A 23,729-nucleotide genomic window follows, 5' to 3' on the forward strand; every position below is an offset into this window, starting at 1 on the left:
CTCGTCTCGCTCGTCCCCTTTTTCTTACTATTCATTGATGACAGCCACGGAAGGTCAACAAAACATGGTTTTCGCACAACCCAGATTCCCCATACTCATCTCGCTCATCTAATACTACACAAAACAAAGTTAGCACTGTCGCAGCCAGGAAATATCCACTGAATCTGAGCGTCCCACGCCCTTTGGCTTTTTTTCCATCATCCCCATGTAGGTGCATTTGAAGCGGAAGCGTGAGAACAGCTCGTTGCGTTTTGCACTTCAAATGTCAACGTTATATCATCACAAACAGATTGTGAGAATTACATATTGACGGGGTTTGGATAGAGCAGTGCATCAAGCTTTCTTGTCTCTTACAATGGAAGACATAGGAATACAATGGGGTGGCAATGCAAAAGTCTTCACCAGCAATCCAATTTTTTTATCCTTGAAGTACAGCAGATTAATTAAACCATTATCATGGTGGATTTGCACATTTCCGCTCTGATTTCAGGAGGCGATTTCTCAGATTTTGATTTGAACTGGGTGAAGTGTTAAACTGGACTCTCAGTTTCTAAAAACATGATAACATTTGATCAAATTGTTGAATATTTTGAATGACAGTCATCCTACTTTGGTGGACTTTTGGTGGAATAACCTACGTTTTTATGTGTAGATTGTGTTTGGGCTTGATTGTGACGTCAGAACATGTCCAGTTATACTGCCACTGATTTTTATCACAGAAAGAGATGCGCCCCACCTTGTGTTTATCAAATTATATAACCACATCATACTGGAGAACGACTTTGATAGTACAATAAAATGTGAACTGCCACCATAAAATCATAAGCCAGTGCTAAATGCCGAAGTCACTGATGTGTTCATACTTAAAATAGTGAAATATATATAGTTTCATAAAATCCTGTTTATTCGTGTTGTATTTAGTATACAAAAACTAGTTTATATTATGATGATTTCTTATTTTCTTATTTTCTTATTTAGAAGTTAGTGTATATGTGTATATATGTGTGTAATTCTGTCTGAAATGGTAATTAATTAAATATTTTTAAAATTTTCATTTTTATTTTTATTTTTATTTAATATGAAGTTGTTTTTTGTTATTATTACTGATTATATTACTATTATTATTATTATTAGAAGTTCTTTATTTAGTTCACAAAAACTAATTTATCATTAGTGAGTTAGTGAGTGTATGTGTGTCGTAAAATCTAATATATATTAAATATTTAAAATAGCAAAAATAGCAAATATCTATATATAGTCAAATAACATATATAACATATTTATTAAACCAAAGAAATTCTGTAAATACCATATACTCTATATAAAGACTTAATTTGCAAAAAGAGATAACTTATTTTGTTATCATGTTTTTAGTTTTATTGTGTTTTATTGTATTTTTTGAGTTATTATTATTTAATCAAAACAATCCAACTGCAGTTTGATTGATATTACATGAAATGCAGAATAAAAAAAAAACATGATTTTTAATTACATACATACTTATTTTACATAACTGAATATCTATTACAACCAAAAAAAGTCTACAAGAGTCAGAGTACTTAGAAGATTAACAAATTTTGCAGGTCACCAGAATAATTTGAGCAGATATAAACATGTCTCACAGCATTTTCACGAATTGAATAGATTACTGAGCACGGCTGGCAGTCAGAGTGCAAGATCCTGCTTTCATTAGCTCCTGAAGCCCTCTCCTCCACGATTGAAACCTTGACCCCAGCCGCGCTACACTTAACCATGTTTTATTCTGCTGTAAAGACCTCTGTGTTTAGTGCAGGGGTCTATCCAGCATCGTAAAACACGGCTGAAGGGGGGAAAAAAAGAGAGCGGGGACAGGGGTTAAGTTGACAAATCCCCCAGCTTTGAGCCTCGGCGGGCCGGTAATCTCTCTGGTAAGCAAAGAGCTCTCAGGTACCCCTTGTGTTATCAGCGCACGTCCACTTATGGTAGTCAAGACGGCCTCACTCTGTTGTCTTCTCCCTTGTAGCTGCTGTGGGCCAGTGACATGAGGGTCATTAGGTCCCCGCGCTTCAGTCAACAGGCCTGTGTTTGCCAGGCCACTTGTCCTGAGACTCTTTATCTTTTGTCGCCAAATTTAGATGGCATTGTTGCCCCTCACCTTGCATGAAATTGCTCTTTTGTGTGGAGCGCTGTAGATCAAGTGAAAGAGAGAGGCAAAGAACACAAAATAATTTAAAACTACAAACATTTCAATATGTCCATAGATATAGATATATAGATAGACAGATAGACAGACAGACAGATAGATAGATAGATAGATAGATAGATAGATAGATAGATAGATAGATAGAAAGATAGATAAGTCCACTTCCAAAACAAAGATTCACATATAATGTACTCACCCCCTTGTCGTCCAAGATGTTCTTGTCTTTCTTTCTTCAGTCGAAAAGAAATTATGGTTTTTGATGGAAACATTTCAGGATTTTTCTCCATATAATGGATTTTGAGCTTCCAAAATTTAGTTTAAATGCGGTTTTAAATGATCCCAAACGCGGTTGTAAACGATCCCAGCCGAGAAAGAAGGGTCTTATCTAGCAAAACGATCAGTTATTTTCATAAAAATAATACAATTTATATACTTTTTAATGCCAAACGCTCGTCTTGTCTTACTCTGCTTGGACTGTTTTTCTCCAGTTCATGACAGTTAGGGTATGTCGAGAAACTCCCATCTCATGTTCTCCCTCATCTGCAAAATCATCCTGTATCGCTGTTTTATCTTTTTTGTTAAGGGTGTTTGATCTTCTTTGCGTGTTCACTTTGCAAAGACTGGGTCAGTACTTCTGCAGCGATGTAGGATGATTTTGAAATGATTTTTTAAGTTGAGGGAGAAAATACTATTGCAGTTTTTCGACATACCCTAACTGTCTTGAGCCAGAATACACAGTTCAGGGAGAGAAAGGCAAGACGAGCGTTTGAGATGAAAAAGTTTTTAAATAGCATTTTTTTAATGAAAATAACCAATCGTTTTGCTAGATAAGACCCTTCTTCCTCGGCTGGGATCGTTTACAACCGCATTTGGGATCATTTGAAGCTGCATTTAAACTGAATTTTGGAAGTTCAAACTCAGGGCACCATATCAGTCCATTATATGGAGAAAAATCCTGAAATGTTTTCCTCAAAAAACACAGTTTCAATACGACGAAAGAAAGACATGAACATCTTGGATGACAAGGGGACAGACAGACATAGATACATAGATAGATAGATAGATAGATAGATAGATAGATAGATAGATAGATAGATACATACATACATACATACATACATACATACATACATAGATAGATAGATAGATAGATAGATAGACAGATAAATAGATGATAGATAGATAGATAGATAGATAGATAGATAGATAGATAGATAGATACATACATACATACATACATACATACATATAGATAGATAGATAGATAGATAGATAGATAGATAGATAGATAGATAGATAGACAGATAAATAGATGATAGATAGATAGATAGATAGATAGATAGATAGATAGATACATACATACATACATACATACATACATAGATAGATAGATAGATAGATAGATAGATAGACAGATAAATAGATGATAGATAGATAGATAGATAGATAGATAGATAGATAGATAGATAGATAGATAGATAGATAGATAGATAAAATGTATGTCTATCAAATATATAAGTAGTAAATATATAAGTATTTATTAAACATGACATATTTATTAATATTTATTAATTTACATCTTTATTAAACCAGGGAAATTCTTAAATATCACATTAGCTATATATTATATATGATTTAACTAAATTAATTAATTATATATATACAAAATTTTAAAATTATTATTTATTGATAATACTAATATTGATAATATATTGTCAATAAATACTAAAATCAATATAAAATGTTGTGTATACATAACTTATTTTTAACAAATTATTTATATAATCTAATAACGTAAACATTAACATTGTACAGGCCTAAATTTAATAGATAGATGCTAAATTCAATATAAAATGTTGTATACATACATATTACTTATTTTTAAGCTACTTATATAATATATTAATATAAGCATCAAAACGGTTGTTTGTACAGAGGCCTATATATCATCAGTAAATATTAATATTAATCAATAAATGTTCAATATAATATAATATATATAATATAATAATAGATATTAACATTATTTGTACAGAGGCCCAAATTTCTAAATTTCAATAAATAAATAGATACAGGCCTTTGTACAAACACCTATTGTATAAACCATAACATATATTTGGATTTTGTTTGCATTTCCATTGATTTGCATCTGTAAGTCTGTCACTACATCCTGGAACATCTCCAGGTTAATCAACATGTCTTATCCCTCTGAGCACGCGTGTCCATCCTGATCCTCACACGTCCCATAAAACAAGCTCACTCTGTGTGCTATAGTGTTTGGTAGAAGTAGTTCAAAGTTTGCGGCCCGGTATCACCCTGTTGTGTTCTTTTGATCTCACATTTTACCACCTGTCTTAATTCCATTCAGCCATTGCCGTGGACGGCAGTTTCGTACTCTCTTCTCCCGCCGGTTAATCATTCCTTCAGTACTATCTGTCCGCTTTGGCTTATCTATCTGTGTGTCACTTTATAACTGGCTGTTATCAATCTGTCCAACTCCACGTGATCTAGGCAAACCTATCAACCTCAGAAGTTTTGAATATTGTTGAGTAGGTGAGATATGACTGCAGGTTTAGTGCGGGTCATGGTGAGGGGGGATGAGGGGTGAGTGGCTGTGTGAAAGTAAAGGGAGAGATGTCAGGCGGCCGCTTTGCTCTAAAACACCTCACTTTTCTTCACGGATGATGAAGCTTCAAAAGTTTGAAAGAATGGAAATGCTGTTTAGGATATAGTTGCTCAGGTGGATCACCTGCTATTTTGGTCCTACAATGTCCACTAGTTTGGAGAGTCAGCTGGGACAACGTGACTCCAGTAAAGACTTGGGTAAGTGGCAAACTTGCTGTTTGCTCTGACAAAAAAAAAAAAAAAATGCATTATTCATTAGTGCTCATTGTAATATTCAACAGACTTATGTTGCTTATATATTGGAGCTCATATGAAAGATGCGGAGCGCTGGCCTGTTGATGTTTTTTTGCCCTTTTCTGAACGTGTTTATTACTGGCTTTATTACCGTCTTGGACTGTAAAGACTTTATTTTATTTTTGAAAACAGGATGCAGTGTGTTTTATGTCGCGTGCAATTACATAAACAGCATTTTGGCCTTTTATTGCGCTGTTTTGGTACTGATAAGGAGCGGAGAAAGTAGCGGAATGTGTTAATAACAATTCTGAAGTAATGATTAGAAGATCATTATTAGTAATATAGCCTATTATTATAGTAAATGCTTAATGTTACAAGCTAATATAAAAGAAAATTGTTTACCTTTGTATGAAATGAGATCGAACGTCAAGGGAAGGAAACTAAAAATCGTGTGTGACAATTCCTGATCATTTTCTTGCGTGTGAATCTAAATATTGCGTTTAAATGTGCCAGCTATTTTCGTTATGTGTTGCCGACGTTTGTTATCATATTACAGGTTTTGTCTAATGGGCTTTTATGATTTAAGTACAGTTATTATTGGCATTATATCATCACGCACAACACGCAGGATTAAAAAGCATTTTATCGACGGATTTCTTACATCTTATTTTTTCCAGTGTTTATAAATTATTTTACGTTTAAATAAAATTAACATTACAAATATAAATTATAAAATAAGTTTTTTTGCATTTCTAATATATAGGCTAAATAAAACAAATAACAAAACTAAAAATATTTTTTTCCTGTAGGCTACACTTTTAATACACAACGCAAGGCGTTTTCTCATTTCTTAACATTTTTTGTTAAGTTTTTGTGCTTTCTTTTTCTAATAATTAAATTTTAAAATTCATTTAAACAGCAAGTTGATGCCACTAAAATTAGATTGCAAGTAAAATTAAAACGTCAATTATAGACTAGCCTAAATCTTGTGTAATTTTCTCCTTATTCAGATATATTTTTGAAATACACACAAACACTTTGCCCTCCGGTATATCACCACATACCTCCCGGTGCTCCCGTTAACGGCGCTGGGTGTCTCGTAATGTTCAATTAGTTTAGTTTGTCTGTTTGCCGGCGTGAGTGAACAGCGAGCGGAGGCGCTGATTCTCGGGCCGATTGTGATTGGACGAACGCGTGACGCCAGCGCAGCGAACGCAGCGCTGATTGGCTGACGCGGTGTCAGTGCGGCGTAAACAAAGCAGCGAGGAGCCTTTTGAACTTCACAGATAGAGCGACACAGAGCGCGCGCGGAGGAGGGGCTCGTGCGAAGTTCCTGACAGTTCGCGCACTCCGGTTTAAAGACCAGCATCATAGTCGCTGCAAAGACCACCCGAATGAACTTACGCAGCGTGTGAACAACTCACAAAAGACGGGCAGGCGAACTCAGGCCGTCTTGTAGGTCCACACACACACACAGGATTTGTTTCGGACGTTTGGACGGTGTTTTTGAGAATCTCTGGTGTTCCTCTCAGGCGGAGCGGCGCGTACTCATCAGCGGCTCAGCAGAGCTGTCATGCTGCCTAAAGTCGAGTCGGAATCTCTGGGACTCGCTCGATCGCATGGGGAACAGGGGCATATGCCTGGAAACATGCAAGGTAAGCGGCAAACGCGGCAGAGTAAATGTGCGCCATGCGCTTTCATTCATGCGCGTAATATTAAACCTCTCATTGTCAGATCACTGACCTTTTACGAACAGCGCATGCCACAAATATAACTTGCACTCGTTCTGTCACTGGAATTTGATTTAATAGACGTAAACGCACTACAAAATGACCAGACTGCGCAAAACAGAAGTTTAGAAAATATTTGCGTGTACTTTTACCAGAATCGACTCGCGGTTAAACGTGCACTAGCTGGCCGCGTAAAGATAAATTAGGAAACAAAGTGCAATAGCAGAGCGTGAATTATTTTGAGCCGAGTGAACTCTTATAAACTCAACATGATCTGCATCACCTGCCAGTGAATTTGCTCTTCGTATATACAACAGAAAGGGAAAACGAAACCACAATAATGACTATGACAGAGCGCAGCTTTACGCCAAACATAAATCTGCTGCTCCAAAATAGTTAAGTCGGCATAAGCTGCGTTTATATTTTTTAAATAAATCTTCCAGTCAGGATAAAACTGATTTAAAAAACCAACTATGTACTGGGGGAAAAAAATCTGAAGAACCTCGCAATATAACTTTTTAATATCCAAACAACCACACACCAACTCCGTGACAAATGCTTCAAAGAATAGTTTTTTTGTGTATTTTATGTTTTGAGAGTGTACATTATATCAGTCGTTGAAATTAAAATTTTATCTTAACGCGTTGCGGGCATAAAACTGACTGGGACAGAGCAATCGCTCTATTATTATTATTATAATAGAGGAATGTATTTAAACTGAAGGTAGAAGTATAAAGAAATTCCAGGTGATAGAACGTAGGTTCCTGGAATGTTCTGTTTGCTAGTTTAAAAAAAAATAGAAATAAGAATATGAATGTATTTTCAAATTCAAATATTTAAATTTTAGTCTATTCTATTTTACGCTGCTCCAGCACACGTTAGAAAACACGTTACAAGCCGTTATAAATAACGATTATTTGTTTAAAATCAAAGAACGGCATTTTTAGTCAAATTTAAAATTTAAACAATTATCGACAAGCTGAAAAAGCTTAAAATGTAACACTTATGGAATTATTCTACAACGATATAAAAATGTGAGCATTTTTAAAGCACTTGTTGCGTTTCTTAAAACACACACACACACACATTTTGTACAAATAATGAACTTGTGGGAATAATGAGCAGGCTTATAATAAACGAAAATCCGAACATGTTTTATTTAATAACGCAAAGTTTTACGTCATAATAGATTTGATGTGTTTCGAATGAAGTGTTTCTTTTTCTTTTTTTTTTTTTTTTCCTGTGGAACACAGTTTCTGTTCGAATGCTTTTTTCTTCACGTTCCGTTCCAAAATACCTTCTTTTATGTAAAATGGTTCTATTTAGAACTCTCAAACTGCATCACTTCATCAGTGTTAATGCTAATTAAAAGATGAAAATGAAATATAAGAAGAATAATAAGAAAGAATAATCCCGAATATACATAAGACATATTCCACGGTGTATGTTTTATTTTGCCAGCATACAATCCTCGTGTATTTACATGTTGTTTTGCTTTTATTCGCCTCGTGGCTAAACGTTCCACTCCAGCGCGAGACAGCAGCCTCTCTCGCGCTCCCACACCAATTTACGAGCCATCATGAATATTAACCAGATCGAAACTGAAGTTTTGCCCTGTCTGCGACCATCCTCCACACCCGACTAAAAGCTTCGGCTATTTCCTAGAGACCCAAAACTGCATACACTTCTAGAAAATTCACTCTTAAGGCTAGGATTTGTGTAAAGCTCACAACTGGTGATTCCTCGACTTTTGTTTGCAAAACTGCAAGCTGCACAGAAGGTATCGAAGGCAGTTACCGTTAAATGTGTTTTACACGGTTAAAAAATAAAAATTGTTCAATTATCAAGCAAAGAATTCCATTCAGGAACCTTCTCGTTGGAGCTTCTCTTCAGAGATTCAGTCAGTTCTTGATGTTTTAGGTCCTTCAGTTGAGTGTTGAGTGTGTCTTTCTGAATGGACATTTAAAAGAGTCTCCTGCCAAGTCATTTTTGTTATAATAATTGATTACAAAAACATGTAAATTGGGACTCAGTGCTCATATTTTGATTCTCATTTTCAGCCCCTCAGTTTAAAATGATGGACTACTCCTACGACGAAGATTTGGACGAAATGTGTCCGGTGTGCGGAGACAAGGTGTCCGGATATCACTACGGGTTACTGACCTGTGAGAGCTGTAAGGTGCGTAACATCAGCTGTTTTTAACTTCTCAACTGGTGGGTCGTGACCTATAAATGGGACTCAGGTCTGTCCCGATAAGGGGAAAACTGTGCAGCTATGTAATTGTAGACTGTTTTTAAAGAAATTGTTGCCTTAAAGGCTGCGCATCCACTCAAGTGGTATTTAAAAGAAAATGAATCCGTCAGTTGGCAAAATAGGTTACGTGATGTCATTCTTGAAAACCATATGTGACCCTGGACCACAAAACCAGTCGTAAGCAGCGTGGGTATATTTGTAGCAATAGCCAACAATCCATTGTATGGGTCAAAATGATTTTTCTTTTTATGCCAAAAATCATTAGGATATTAAGTAAAGATCATGTTCCATGAAGATTTTTTTTAATTTCCTACTGTTAATATATCAAAACTTAATTTTTGATTAGTAATATGCATTGCTAAGAACTTCATTTGGACAACTTTAAAGGTGATTTACTCAATATTTAGATTTTTTTTGCACCCTCAGATTTTCAAATAGTTGTATCTCGGCCAATTATTGTCCTAATGTAACAAACCATACATCAATGGAAATCTGTTGATTCAACTTTCATGATGTATAAATCTCATTTAACAAAAAATTGATCCTTATAACTGGTTTTGTGGTCCAGGGTCACATATAATAATTTTAAGGACATTTTATGTTGGGCTAAGACATCCGAAATCATTTAAGAACACCTTTTTTAAATTAAATCAAATTCATGTGCACTTTTTATTTGTTTGAGAAGTTATTTATTAGCGTATTACAGGATGTTGATTTTGTTTCGTGACCAGCTGTGTGCTTAGCAACTGAAGAAAGAACTGTTTTTGTCCAACGTCCAATTGAAATCTGGTGGTGTGTTTATTTCCGGACACCGTCAGAGTTTTGGAGTTCAGTCACACATGATAGTTCATAAACCAAATTGACAGTTTAGAAAATCCTACATCTTTGTCTTTCTCTCTCATGTTGACTCATTGTTTTTTTGTTTTGGGGTTTTTTTTTTCCGCCAAAGGGTGTATATGTTGGTGGATTTTCTCTTTTAATTCTCAACAGATCTTTGTAGCACAACATAAGAAAATGATTTGCCATTTGGAGTTTCAACAGTATTTAAATATCAATATTGTACTTTAAATGTCATTTAAAATTCTGTTTTAGAATTTCGATCTTCTATAGGCAACCAGTATTTTGCTGTTCCATCTATTTAATTTCAAATTTGACTTGTTTTAATGATATAGTTCTACATTCAAGGTTAAGCACTTTATGAACTCCTTCTTACAGTCGTGTGTGTGTGTGTTATTTGAGTTCTGGCCAGTATTGATCCTTTTAGTTTTAAATGGGCCGGTCTCCCTACGGTGTTGATCAAGAATAAGTTAATACCGTTCCTCGTTTGATTCTCTCCTGCCCCGAAAATGAATTCAGAACAGTTGCAGGTGGAATCTTGTAATCCTGCGGCTGTAAATTATGGATATAATTTATTGGATTTTTTCAGTTGCTTTTTTGCTTTGGCCGTATGAATAATAGGATCAGAGAAGTTCAACGGGAATTTATTTGGAAGAAATTTTGATATTTGGATGCCTCTCTTTGGGTGTTCAGTTAAAATCTAGAACAACATTTCTCCAACTTATTGGACTTTATTGTTTGCCTCTAATGGAAACACGCTAAATATGTAATATTAGTATGTCACTACGCTAAAAGCGTATTTTTATATTAGCGAGGATATCAAGCGGGTCACCTAAAGTGATCACGTCTGTGTTTTGTCCGCTCTCCAGTCAGCTTCTCACATGTCTCACAAATCTGTTTCTTTCCAGCCTGCGTTTCTGTTTGTTCATGTCAAGTGTGCGTGTGGGTGCACATGTCAGTTTTTGTGTGGGTGTGTGTGTTTGTGTTTATCCAAGTGAGCGTCGACTGCTGAGGGAGCGTTTCTCTGCCCGTGGCTCTACTTTTATATGTGTCTACTTGTGTGGCAGTGTGTGTAACACCTCTTTTTTTTTTCTGTGTGAATGGATACAAGTGTTTTTGTGTGGGTTGTCTGTGGCTGAATAGCACATTAACAAACACTGGAGGTCAAAAGTTTGACATCTTCATTCACCTCACTCTGCAGGGCTTCTTCAAGCGCACGGTGCAGAACAACAAGCGCTACACATGTATAGAGAACCAGAGCTGTCAAATAGACAAGACCCAGCGGAAACGCTGCCCCTACTGTCGCTTCCAAAAGTGCCTCACTGTCGGCATGAAACTGGAGGGTAAGAAGTCTTTTTACTTCATGTGTGCACAGTTTGCATCATTGTTTATTCACCTGAATGGCACAGGACATTCTTTCTGCGTAGAACACAAATGAAGGCGTTAAAGAATGTTCACGCTGCTCTTTTCCATGCAATGAAAGTGAACGGGGACCACCGCTGTCAAAAAAAGTATAAATTGTGCACTATATCCCAAATCTTTGTACAGAAACACAACGCATTAGGAGCCGGGGGGTGAAAACTTTTTGAATTTAAAGATCAGGGTATATTTAACTTATTTTGTCTTCTTCTTAAGTGTCTTCTGTAGCTTTTGAAGGGCAGTGCTAAATGGAAAAAATATGATTTTAGGCAAAATAAGAAAAATGCACACATCCATTCTGGTCAAAAGTTTTCACCCCCAGCTCTTAATGCATTGTATTTCCTTCTGGAGCATCAGTGAGTGTTTGAACCTTCTGTAATAGTTGCATATGAGTCCCTCAGTTGTTCTCAGTGTGAAAAGATGGATCTCAAAATCATACAGTTATTGTTGGAAAGGGTTCAAATACACAAAAATGCTGGAAAACCACAGAATTTGTGGGACCTGAAGGATTTTTTAGAAGAACAGCGGCCAGTTTCAGAACAGTTGTCATGAACAACTATCACTAAACAAAATAAATTCAACTATTATTTTCTCTTGTGGACTATATTTGAATGTCTTTTATGTGAAATATCGTTCTCAGGTCAGTACTAAATAAAAAAATAACATGCATTTTGAATGATCCCTCCTTACCATTTTGCAGATTCTGCGAGGTGTATGTAAACTTTTGACTTTAACTGCAAGTTATTATTTACTTTTTAGTGCTTGACAGCTTTGATCCCCATTCACTTTCATTCAAAACACCTCCTTTTATGTTCCACAGAAAAAAAGAAAGTCAAACACGTTTGAAACAACAGAAAAAAAACATTTTCGGGTGAACCACACAGTCTAAGAATTCAACACGCTTACTACATGAGTCGTTTCTCTTAGTATGTAGATGTACGACTGTTAATTGTTTAACTGCTGGAGGGCAGAATTTCGAGCGGTGTCGTTTTATAGCTAGCTGGCTTTGATTTGCTGCCGCATGCTACCAACAGGATACGAGGCCCTCCAGCACCCTGTCAGACCCGTCCAAAGAGATGAGCGCTCGCTAATACTCCCCACAGGCTTGTTCTGATAGTTCGAAAGCTGCAGAGATGGAAAATGTTAACCGAAATGGTGTTTTGAATACAAACCGCAGCAGTAAGTTTCATGCATATTGCTTGAAAACAGAATTACGGCTGAAGAAATCATAAAAGTCATAAAAGTCATAAAACCGAGGGCAATTTGATATAGTAATAATAGTTTTTAAATAAAAAAAATAAACAAATAATAAAAAATAATAATGATAATTTAAAGCTGGCTTATTATTCGAGGATCCCGGACTGCATGGACCTGCAATCCATCACTTATGACATTATTTTGCCATAATTTTGATAGCAATTTTAATAAAAAAAAAAAAAAAAAAAAGAATAAGTATATTATAAAAAATAATAATAACTGTATAGCTTACCCTATTAGTCAGGGTTCCATGAATTTTAATGATGAACCTGCAGCCCATTACTTATGACATAATTTTGTAATTTTAATTCATTTAATTAATTTAATTATTATTATTATTATATAGCTTATCTATCAGTCAAAGGTCCTTAGGCCCGTGAATTTTAAAGATGAACCTGCATACCATCACTCACATTTGTCGTATATTTAATGATAATTTTTGATGAAAGTTGTTTTTAAAAAACATTAGTTATGGATCTGCAAATGAATAAATAAATAATAAAAAAAATAAATAAAGCAAAGCTGGCTTATTACTCGAGGATAAAATTGATGGCCATTTTAAAATAAATAACTGTTTAGCTTACCTTTTGGTCAAAGCCCCATGAATGCTGATGGCAATTTTAAAAAATATTAATAATAATAATAATAACAACAATAATAACAATAGTAATAATAATAATATAGCTTATCTATTAGTCAAAGGTCCCGGGCCCCATGAATTTTAATGATGAACGTGCAACTCATCGCTTATGACATAATTTTGTCATAAAGTTAATGACAGTTTTAAAGTTGTTTTTAATATAAAAAAAAATAAAAATAAAAATTGTAATGTAGTGGGGGACCTGCAGTAGTGATGGATCTGCAATCCATGGCTAATGACTTTTTTAAAAAATGATTTTATCATAAAATCCATGCCAATTTTAAAAATTTATGGAAATGTAAGATTTTAACTTTAAGATTTAATAATAGTAGTAAAAATAATATATAGTTTACCTGTTTGTTAGGGGTCCCAGGCCCTGTGAATTGTAGTGACGGACCTGTCAGAAATAAATGCTTTGGTTTAAATCTTTCTTTGTACATTATCAGAAGCTTTCAGCAAACAGATTTGAGCGCAACACTCACCATAATTGAACAAGTAGCAAAACAAAACATCCATATCAGTGTGACACAGACAAGTGGCCTTCCATGTCTCCATGGAAGCTCTATTATCAATACAGATAAGGAAAAGCCTGCTGTTTAAAAGTTCTGGAAAAAGCATGGGGAAGCGTGTTATGTCTTTCCGAGGAAGCCCGTAATTATCTTCTTTTATATATTTGTGGCTCAGTTACAGATTAAGAAGAAGAATCTTTTTTTACCTCTATATAATCAGTATCGAGTTGAGGAAGTGAAAAGGAAGCAGCATAGACCGGCCTGTGCGTTTATTCATTCCATGCGAGTCCAATGTTGTGCACAGCGGAGCGTAAAATAGTTTAGATTTCATCAAACGTCTGTTATCCATATTAAGGACCTTGATGAATCTGACGCGGCACGGCTCTACTGTGGATATTCAAAACATGCTCCACGCTTTGCATTGCACACTTAGTCATTTTTTTGGGGCTGGGACGCGTTTGCCGTCTCCCGGCCGCTGGCGGTGGTGGCGGCAAGCTGTCCCATTACTTATGCATAGGTATCATAGCTATTCATGTGTGCGCATGGAACGGCGCGCCTTCAGAGTAGAGCTCCAGCAGACATGACAAACTGTGTGTCAGGAGCCGGCCAGGGGAGGCATTCATATGCCTGTGATAGGACAGGGATTCTCGCCCAAGCAACGCTTAATATTCCTGTATATTAAACACACATAAATCAGACAATAAGCAGCGCTCGAATCTGCCCAGACGGGCCCCGTCTACACAGACGCAGAGCGCGCACAAACAAACAACATCTATGGACGGCCAATTCAAGTAAATTAGATCAGGCAACTGCTTTTATTACCAAGGCAATTGCTTTCCGCAAGCCATTTGAGTAACTCACAAATTGGTTTTATAAGTCATGTACACACAGAGACACAGGCATACGGAATAGACACACAGTTTGCATGAAAAAAAATGGGCTCCGTTCGGAATAGAATACTAGCCTACTACATACTAAATACTGAACAATAAATAATGCATACTAGCTACTATTTTAAAAAAGATATAGTAAGTGAAACAGTACGCATTATTTCACAATTAGCATTGTATGCTCGTAATTTTTAATAATGGAAATAAATGCTTGTTTTGCATTTGTAAAAAAAATTTTAGTATGCACTTTTGGCAACCCAATCAAGTCAATAAAAAGTTGTAAAAATTGTTGCTGATATTATACTTGGAATCAAAGGACAAGTTGTGTGCATTGCATTGTGGTGTATGCAGTATGCTATTCTGTGTATTGTGCTTTTATCTAAGTGCAGTATGTAATTTTATGTATAGAGAATATATAAACTGTGCAAGTGTGCATACTATATAGTGCAAAAAGTAGTAGTATGGTAGCATGCTATTTAAAACATAGTAAGAAATGCACTGAAATTCTGTTTTTACAGAAAATTTGCGCACTGCGCGCATTATGCATACTACAGTATATACTGCAACAGTAGCAGGTATGCCATTCAAAAAAAGCCCAAAATGCACAAAATGTCATTCTGTGCATACAAAAAATGTGCATACTGTGCATAGTGTAAGCTTGCATATTATATACTGCAACAATAGTAGAAGTAGTATAGTATTATGCCATTTCAAACATTGCTAGAAACACAGTCATTCTATGTAAACATAAAATGTGCTTACTGTGCATAGTATGCATACTACAGTATATACTGCAACAATAGTAAGTGTAGAATTGATAGTGTGCCATTTCACACATAATCAGAAATGCACAAAATGTACATTTATAAATACAAAAAATTACATACTGTGCATAGCATATGTATACATACTGCAACAATAGTAGTAGTATTCTGTTTCAAATGGAACAAAAGCACACATATTTTATAGTATGCATGCATACTATAGACTGTAATATAGTATAATGCCACTTCATTTTTAGAAAGTCATTGTATGTATACAGAAAATTAGAATAGTGTGCGTAGTATGCATACTATATACTGCAATAATAGTAGTATAGTAGTAATTATAGTAGTAAAATTAGAAGAAATGCACACATTAACATATGTATTATGTCATCCTATGTGTTCAGAAAATTTGCATATGGTGCATAATATGAGTATGCATACTAGTTACTACAACAATAGTACAAGTAAAACAGTAATACGCCATTTCAAAACGCACATGGCATTCTGTGCATACTAAAAGTTGGTATATCGTGCATAGTATGTATACTACAGTATATACTTAAAACATAATGTCATTCTTTGTATACTGAAAATTTGCATACTGTGCATAGTGTAAGTTTGCAACAATAGTAGTAGTATGCTATTTTAAATAGAACAGAAGCACACATAAAGTTATTTTGTGCATAGAAAAAATTTGCATACTGTGTATTCTATATACTGCAACAGTAGAAGTATAGTATAGTATTATCCCATTTCTAACATCGCCAGAAACACGAAGAAAGTCATTCTGCATCATGTGCGTAGTATGTCTACTATATACTGTAACAATGGTAGTATAGTGGTATGCTATTTTGAATATTAGAGGAAGTGTACACACAAAGCAAATGTAGCAGGTGATTATATGCATGTAGAAAATTTGCATACTGTGCATAGTGTAAGTGTGCATACTACTTCAACATTAGTATAAGTAGTATAGTAATATACCATTTCAAACAGCCAGAAACGCACAAAATGTTATTCTATGCATACTGAAACATACTGCACAGTATGTGTACTATACACTAGAAACACAATGCCATTATTTGCATACGGAAAATTTGCATACTGTGCATAGTATGCATACTTTATACTACAACAATAGTACTAGTATGGTAGTATGCCATTTCAAGCAGAGCCAGAAACACATGAAAGGTCAGAAAATTTGCATGGTATACATAGTATGTACTGCAGTGATATTAGGACAAGTTTGGTAGTGTGATATTCTGAATACACTCAGAAATGCACAAACAATGCAAATGTAGTAGGTGATTCTACTAGTATTGTGTTCTAGTGTGTACTAAAACAATACTGATACTATTATTAACACAGCCAGAAACACACACACAAAACCCCTTGTCTTATGCCAAAAAATCAGTATGACATGCATGTAAATAACCTTGTTTAATTAGACGCTGTGAGAAAAAAAAATCTTATCAGAAGACAAAAAGGAAGAGGGGGATGGTGTCAGAGTGTGTAAGCGTGTATGCTCGCGGATGGGGGCATGCATTCATGATCTGAGTCGCAGGTCTAATTGTGATTTCCCATAAGGGCCGACTATTAGTTTCCAGCTCATTAATTACCCTGTTGCTCAGGAATCATTAATAGTTAAACTTACCACAGTTTTTCTGATTGGATACATTTTTAACAACCATATTAAGGCCAAAAGCACCAAAAAAAAATCTCCTACTAGGTTGCTCAGGAATGGTTTTCGGATGCTACGAGAGCTGTCAGCGGGATCGCAGTGGTAACACTTCGCCTTCCTCTCTCGCCAGATCAATCAGATCACACACGTAGTGACAACAACACTCACCGCTGTGACAAGGACCATTAAAATTACTCCCAAGGCAGCTGTTGGACCAAGGGTTTTCTTTTAATTGTTTTATTTTTTTAAGATCTTCCTTTTGCAAGATATTAGGGCCTAACGAGCGCCGGTCAAGTCGCGGACAAACGCGAGCTCTCCGCATATGCTGCTGTGTGTTTAACGCGCTGCTGGAACCTCCAGCCATCCACCTGCCGACAACGTGGAGCATAAAAGAGAAATAATTAAGCATAAATAATTAACATGGGACCCAGCAGACGAAAGTGGAGTCTACTGCCCTGTGGCGGGGATCAGAGTCGCTTCCGGGCAATGGCGCTCTCTTCATTTATTTGCCATAATGATGATCTCGTCCGCTTGACTTTGTCTCGCTTCAGTTTAATATTGAATCATTAGCACCGTTTCTCTCTAAATTGTGTCCTCTGGCTCGATTATGCTGAGTTCGCTCTAGGTCTGCCTTTGAAAAAACGGGTCACATGGGTGGCAACACAAACTAACACTGCTGAATGTGAAATTCACACATGAAATTTACACTGATTGCTTGTAGCAAATAAATAACCGGCCTATAAAAGCGTGTGGCCAGTTTAAAGGCTTCTCTGCTGTGGTATAGATCAACTGAGACTTTGTACCAGACTTCAAAAACTGACTGTTTAAAGGTGAAGTGTAACGTTTTTGATGTCAAAATACTTTTGTTTTTGTATATTTAACAAACTATAAGCAATTTTTCAGTTCCTCCCTTGAAATGTATAAACAGTCTGGTGCTTTCAAAACAATGTTTGTTTGAGAATCCTGATCCGACCGACATAGCAACGACTCAACCAATTGCGTGAGTTTGGGGGCAGGGCTATCTGCTTGTTAGACCAATAGCATAACTACAAAACTATGGCAGAGTTGAATTATTTAAATTTAATTAAACAGGAAGTCAAAGTGGAATGGAATATCTATCTATCTATCTATGCCAACGTTAAAAGTTTATCTTTACAAACTTTGCTTTTCTAAATAAAAATGGCAGTTAATCATTATTTAAATTTAAATAATTTGAATTCCATTTCTTTAAATTTAATTCAAATCCCAATTTTGCAGTCTCCAATTTACTACCAAAAATGCAAAAAATAAATTAATTAATTAATTAAAAATTACTTTAGCAATTCCGTTTTTCAAAAAAAAAAAAAAAAAAAAATTTTTTTGGTGAAAAAAAAAAAGTGAAGTGTGTAACCTTTTTGATGTTAAAATACTTTTATTTTTGTAAACATAACAAATTAACTGTAAGCAATTGGTCGGTTACTCCCTTGAAATGTATAAACACATGCTTTCAAAACAATGTTTGTTTGAGAATCATGACCAGACTCACATAGCAGCGGCTCAAGCAATTGCATGAGTTGGGGGCGTGGCTGTTAATCTACTTGTTAGACCAATGACAAGGAGACAAGGAGACAGTCAACGACAAATGACAGTTAATAGTTATTTAAATTTCTTAGAATTCTACTTCTTTAAATTTAAATTTGAATTCCAATTCTGCATCCTGTTTGCTACCTAAACTCGAACTGCAATGTGGGAATAGAATGTGTTTTTAAATCCAAAGTTCTGGCATGAAACTCTAGATAACACAGTCCGATAGGTCGAACTAGCCCAATCGTGCTCCGGGGGTAAAATACTCATTTTATGGATGGGTTCCCCTACTAAAATTCGCATTCCATGGGCTAAAGATCACGTTTTTGGGGTCACTTCAACCTGCAGACATGAAAAACAACCCGCGTCAACAGTGTTAAAATAGCCCAGTTCTACGGGAAAATAGCTTGGCAACACTGACCTGTATAGATCTATATGGGGGTTATTCATATATGTTATATGTGCAGCAGCAGTATTTCTTACATGCTCATAGCAGCATGTTGTAGATGTTTTGGCCATGCTAATCCCTCCGAGAGTTGTCATGACAGAAATATTATTTTAAAATTAGTTCTGAATGACACACAACCTGCAAGGAAACAGTCATTACTTCTGCAATTCCGTTTGGTGACATTAGTGGTGCAGAAATGACACACTTCATCTATTACAGTTTTTTATTTTCTCCAAAAATGCAATCCTGTGATTTCCTCATGAACTGATATCTGACTCATTTTGTGTTTTGCCTTTTATAAGCTGTGAGGGCTGATCGAATGAGAGGAGGTCGCAACAAGTTTGGCCCAATGTACAAGCGAGACCGGGCGCTTAAGCAACAAAAGAAAGCCTTGATCCGGGCCAACGGACTCAAGCTGGAGGCCATGACGCAAGCCATGCAAACCGTCCCAGCAGACCTCACCATTACCTCTGCCATCCAGAATATTCATTCGGCCTCCAAGGGGCTTCCACTGAGCCACCACCATCATCACCACCACCATCACCACCACCACAGCTCCTCCAGCGCAGGCCTGCCACCTGCAGACTTTGACCGCAGTCCCTTCGTCACCTCGCCGGTCAGCATGGCCATGCCGCCGCACGCCGGAGGACTCCAGGGCTACCAGGCGTACGGCCACTTTCAGAGCCGCACCATCAAGTCAGAGTATCCCGACCCTTACACAAGCTCGCCGGAGTCCCTCATGGGCTACCCGTACGTAGAAGCCTACGCGGGCGGATCGCCGCCCACCTTCCCTCACCTGGTGGTGGAGCTGCTCAAGTGCGAGCCGGACGAGCCCCAGGTGCAAGCGAAGATTCTAGCCTACCTCCAGCAGGAGCAGGCCAGCCGAGGCAAGCACGAGAAACTCAACACTTTTGGCCTCATGTGCAAGATGGCCGACCAGACACTGTTCTCCATCGTAGAATGGGCCAGGAGCAGCATCTTCTTCCGGGAACTGAAGGTATGTGACGCTTTTGTTGGTTTTGTGTTGGGTGGTCGGAAACATCAAGTGATCTAAAAGCGTGAATTGGCATGGATGTCTGTTGTCGTACAGTTTAGTATAATTCACAAAAAATGTGGAGGTATGAAGGTTTTACGAATAGTTGCAGAAAATTTACTCACCCTCAGGACATCCAAGATGTAGATGAGTTTTTTCTTCACTGGAGCAGATTTGGAGAAATTTAGCAATACATCACTTGCTCATCAGTGGATGCTCTACAGTGAATGGCTGCTGTCAGAATGAGAGTCCAAACAGCTGCTAAAAACATCACAATACTCCAAAAGTACGCCACATCACACCAGTCTATCAGTTAACATCGTGTTAAGCAAAAAGGTGCACATTTTGTAAGAAACAGAGAATCCATTGGTATGCTGGTGTTATAGTGCCATGTCTAAGATTTTCCGAGAATGAAGTCGGAATGTTCTGAGAATAAATTTGAAATATTTCGACAATAAAGTCATTATTATGAGAATAAAGTCAAAATATTCAGAGAATGAAGTCAAAATGTTCTGAGAATAAATTTGAAATATTTTGAGAATAAAGTCGTAATTACGAGAATAAAGTCGAAATGTTTCAAAAAATAAAGTCAGAATGTTTCGAGAATAAAGTAAAAATATTTTGAGAATAAAATCAATTAATTCGTCGCAATTACTAGATTACAGTTATAATATTTTGAGAGTATATTCTAGCCTATTGCATATGCAAATTGAAGGAAGAAATTCCATAGTCTCAGCTTTCAAGTTATGTCAGTTTTATAGAGAAATACAAAACAATATGTCTTACAATAATGTGTTTTTCACGCTAGTTAATGTGGCGTGACGAATAAATGTATTTGCTTTAGTTTAAGACAATCATCTTTCCGATTACAGTGATGAGACATTTGTTTCATTAAATTAGGCTATACTGTTTTTTTTTTCATGCCTTCTGATGTTCCTTCTCTTTTATATCTTCCTATAAACTTTAAACAAACATATTTAGAATTTGTATTTCAATGATACAATTGACAGAATTTGAAACCTGAGCTGTGTTATATTAAAGACAACAAAGCACAAAATTATTGCGATTACTGGGTGGCTGGCGTGCTACAAACAATGAATGGAAGATGTTAAATATTATATGCAATTATTTACTGTATTATACTGTGAATAAAACAGCTTGTGAATAGTCAATTAATGTTATATAATGTTAGACAACAATATAACTTATGTTTACAAGCTGGATTCCACTTCAACCTTCAGAATGTTTTATTGTTGTTTTTAATTAAATATATGTGAGGAATGAAAGACACCACAGATGCTTTTTGCAGAGCAGGTAGTGGAATTTTCACAAAGAAAACAGTATTTAATAAACTGATTCACATGAATACAGCAATGTGTCACGCCGTATTATAGAGCTTGAAAAGCACATTATTGTAAGACACACTTACATTACATGTATTTCACTATAAAACTGATTTTGAATGCTGAGACTTACATTGTAGTTTTACATTAAAAGTACCAAAAGCACAAAGCTTATTACTATTGGGGGGCTGCTGCACTACAAATAACGAATGCAATCGAAGACATATTAATTCCCAAGCAAACTGTCCCCACAAGTATAACACATAGTACGATTTCTGCTAATAATCCCACATGTATTTGTAGTATTAAAAGGGTTACTTTATTCTCATAATATTTCAACTTTATTCTCGAAATATTTTGATGTTATTCTTGTAGTATTTCGACTTTATTGTCATAATATTTAGACTTTATTCTCGAAATATTTCAACTTTATTCTCGGAATTTCGACTTTATTCTCGTAGTATTTCGAATTTATTATCGTAATATTTCGACTTTATTCTCGTAGTATTTCGTCTTTTTTTCTTAAAATATTTCGACTTTATTCTCGTAATATTTCAACCTCATTCTCAAAATATTTCGATTTTATTCTCGAATTATTTTGACTTTATTCTCATAATATTTTGACTTTATTCTTGAAATATTTTGATTTTATTCTCGTAATTTCGACTTTGTTCTCGAAATATTACAACTTTAATGTCATAATCATAGATTTTTTTATTTTTTACATAATTGGTGAGCAAGTGGGGTAGTGCAAAATTTCTCCAAATCTGAATCTTGAATGACCTGAGGGTGAGTACATTTCTATTTCTTTAACAACTGGTGGCTCCTGATTGGCCACCAATGGAAAAAAAGTGATTCTAACAATGTAGTTCTTCTCTCAAGTTAATGTTATAGATGTAGTGTGGACTATTCTCATAGTATTAGAAGAGTTATTAAAACTATAGTTAAATTGGTGTGAACAGGCTTCACGTACACTGCGAATAACAGAATAATGTGATGTTTTGATGAATCTTACCTATGAAACATTAATGTTTCCCAGCATACTCAACACTACACTAGTCGAACTATTAATATGAATGAGAGGAATGTTGCCATTTGACCGGACAGTTAATTAGTTCATAGCTTTCCATAAATAATGACCGAGTCTCAAGGCTAAATGTGAGGACTTTTTGGGATGGCCTGAAAAATACATTGTGTGTTTGTGTGAGTTTTTCAAATGATGTATTGACACCCAGTGATCTATAATTGACGGTTTACTACACCAGCCGAAGAGGCCAGTCAGGTGTCGTTCATTTTTTATTTTTCGCTTGTTTTAACCTTTTTTTTTTTTCTCCACAATACACATCTGTCTGACAGAAATATTGATGGGAATGAGAAGACTGTGAGGGTTTTAGTAACTCGTGCATGTCTGCCTTCGTGAAAGATTTCGGTCGTGAGCGTGCTGTATTTTACCCGCCCGTGACATGTTTTGATATGCCACTGGGAAATCTGACAGCACCCAATTCAAATCATTCATTTTGTGCTCTTAGAGCTACAGGCACCTTATTGTTTTCCTCTCATCACGTTCAATAGCTCATGAGATGTACTAGAATTCATTTATACTGAGGATTGACCTATAGTGCATATGAAATATATAGCAGATTCTGATTTTTGGAGTGAACATCCGCTTTAAATGTTTTGATACCTGGATATTCAGCCAAAGTAAAGTGCCACTGACGTCTGTGACTTCATTAGCACCTCTTGGGATTAAACAGCTATTGTTAATGGCTAAAAAAATAGAAGAAATCAAAATATAAGTGGCCAATCATACATTTCTGTCAATTCAAAGTTTTTCTTCACATGCTGTAATTTTTTTCGACATATTTTGCTAGTCAAAAATAAATTATAATTCAGTTTTCGTGCCTTTGTTATAAAGCTGAATGTTAGGCTCTTCCCTGTGCTCTTACCTATAGAGCTTTATTATCCATTCTCACACTCTTTAGCTCAAGCATTGTATTCCCACTTTAGCATGGATTAGCATTTGTGTATGGCTAATTGCTGTCTGTATCATTTACCTTTAAATGAGTTTGCACTTCACCTTTCGCCGCGGTGGAGTAGCTTCCCCTTGATGTTATGACTACTTTCTCGCCCCGGCTAATTGTTTTACACAATAGTTGTTAAAAGAGACAAGGGCGTAGCTGTCGAATTTGACATTAGCAGTCGTGGTGTGGCGGTGAAGTTGTAATTAGCGCAGCTCTCATGTGCCCTCGCTAAATCGTACGCTGGAGCGCTAGCGGAAAAAGCACAAACAAAAAAACGTAGCACTAGAAAGTCTAAA

At 36.0% G+C, this 23,729-nt stretch overlaps 1 protein-coding gene and 1 long non-coding RNA gene across 5 annotated transcripts in view; one reads left to right on the top strand and one right to left on the bottom strand.

The window, feature by feature from the left end:
- Positions 1-1,527: 1,527 nt before the first annotated feature.
- LOC127153326 (uncharacterized) lies at positions 1,528-6,250 on the bottom strand. The gene is made up of 3 exons (XR_007825255.1): positions 6,106-6,250; positions 4,932-5,030; positions 1,528-2,165 (listed from the first exon to the last, which is right to left on the bottom strand). It is a non-coding gene; the product is annotated as an uncharacterized LOC127153326 (long non-coding RNA).
- nr5a2 (nuclear receptor subfamily 5, group A, member 2) overlaps positions 4,868-23,729 on the top strand; it is a 75,708-nt gene continuing 56,846 nt past the window's right edge. For 2 of the 4 annotated variants that reach the window (XR_007825253.1, XM_051094351.1), the window contains exons 1-5: positions 4,868-5,005; positions 6,574-6,696; positions 8,832-8,950; positions 11,064-11,205; positions 19,339-20,033. Coding sequence is in view for 3 of the 4 variants with exons in the window: in XM_051094351.1 (XP_050950308.1) it covers positions 4,951-5,005; positions 6,574-6,696; positions 8,832-8,950; positions 11,064-11,205; positions 19,339-20,033 (1,134 nt within the window). In the remaining variant the exon portion in view is untranslated. Of the gene's footprint in view, positions 5,006-6,337; positions 6,497-6,573; positions 6,697-8,831; positions 8,951-11,063; positions 11,206-19,338; positions 20,034-23,729 lie in introns of those variants that run through there. The other 2 variants (XM_051094352.1, XM_051094353.1) reach the window with 2 other exon arrangements.

This window comes from Labeo rohita, chromosome 22, assembly GCF_022985175.1.
Source record: "Labeo rohita strain BAU-BD-2019 chromosome 22, IGBB_LRoh.1.0, whole genome shotgun sequence".
Taxonomy (NCBI): domain Eukaryota; kingdom Metazoa; phylum Chordata; class Actinopteri; order Cypriniformes; family Cyprinidae; genus Labeo; species Labeo rohita.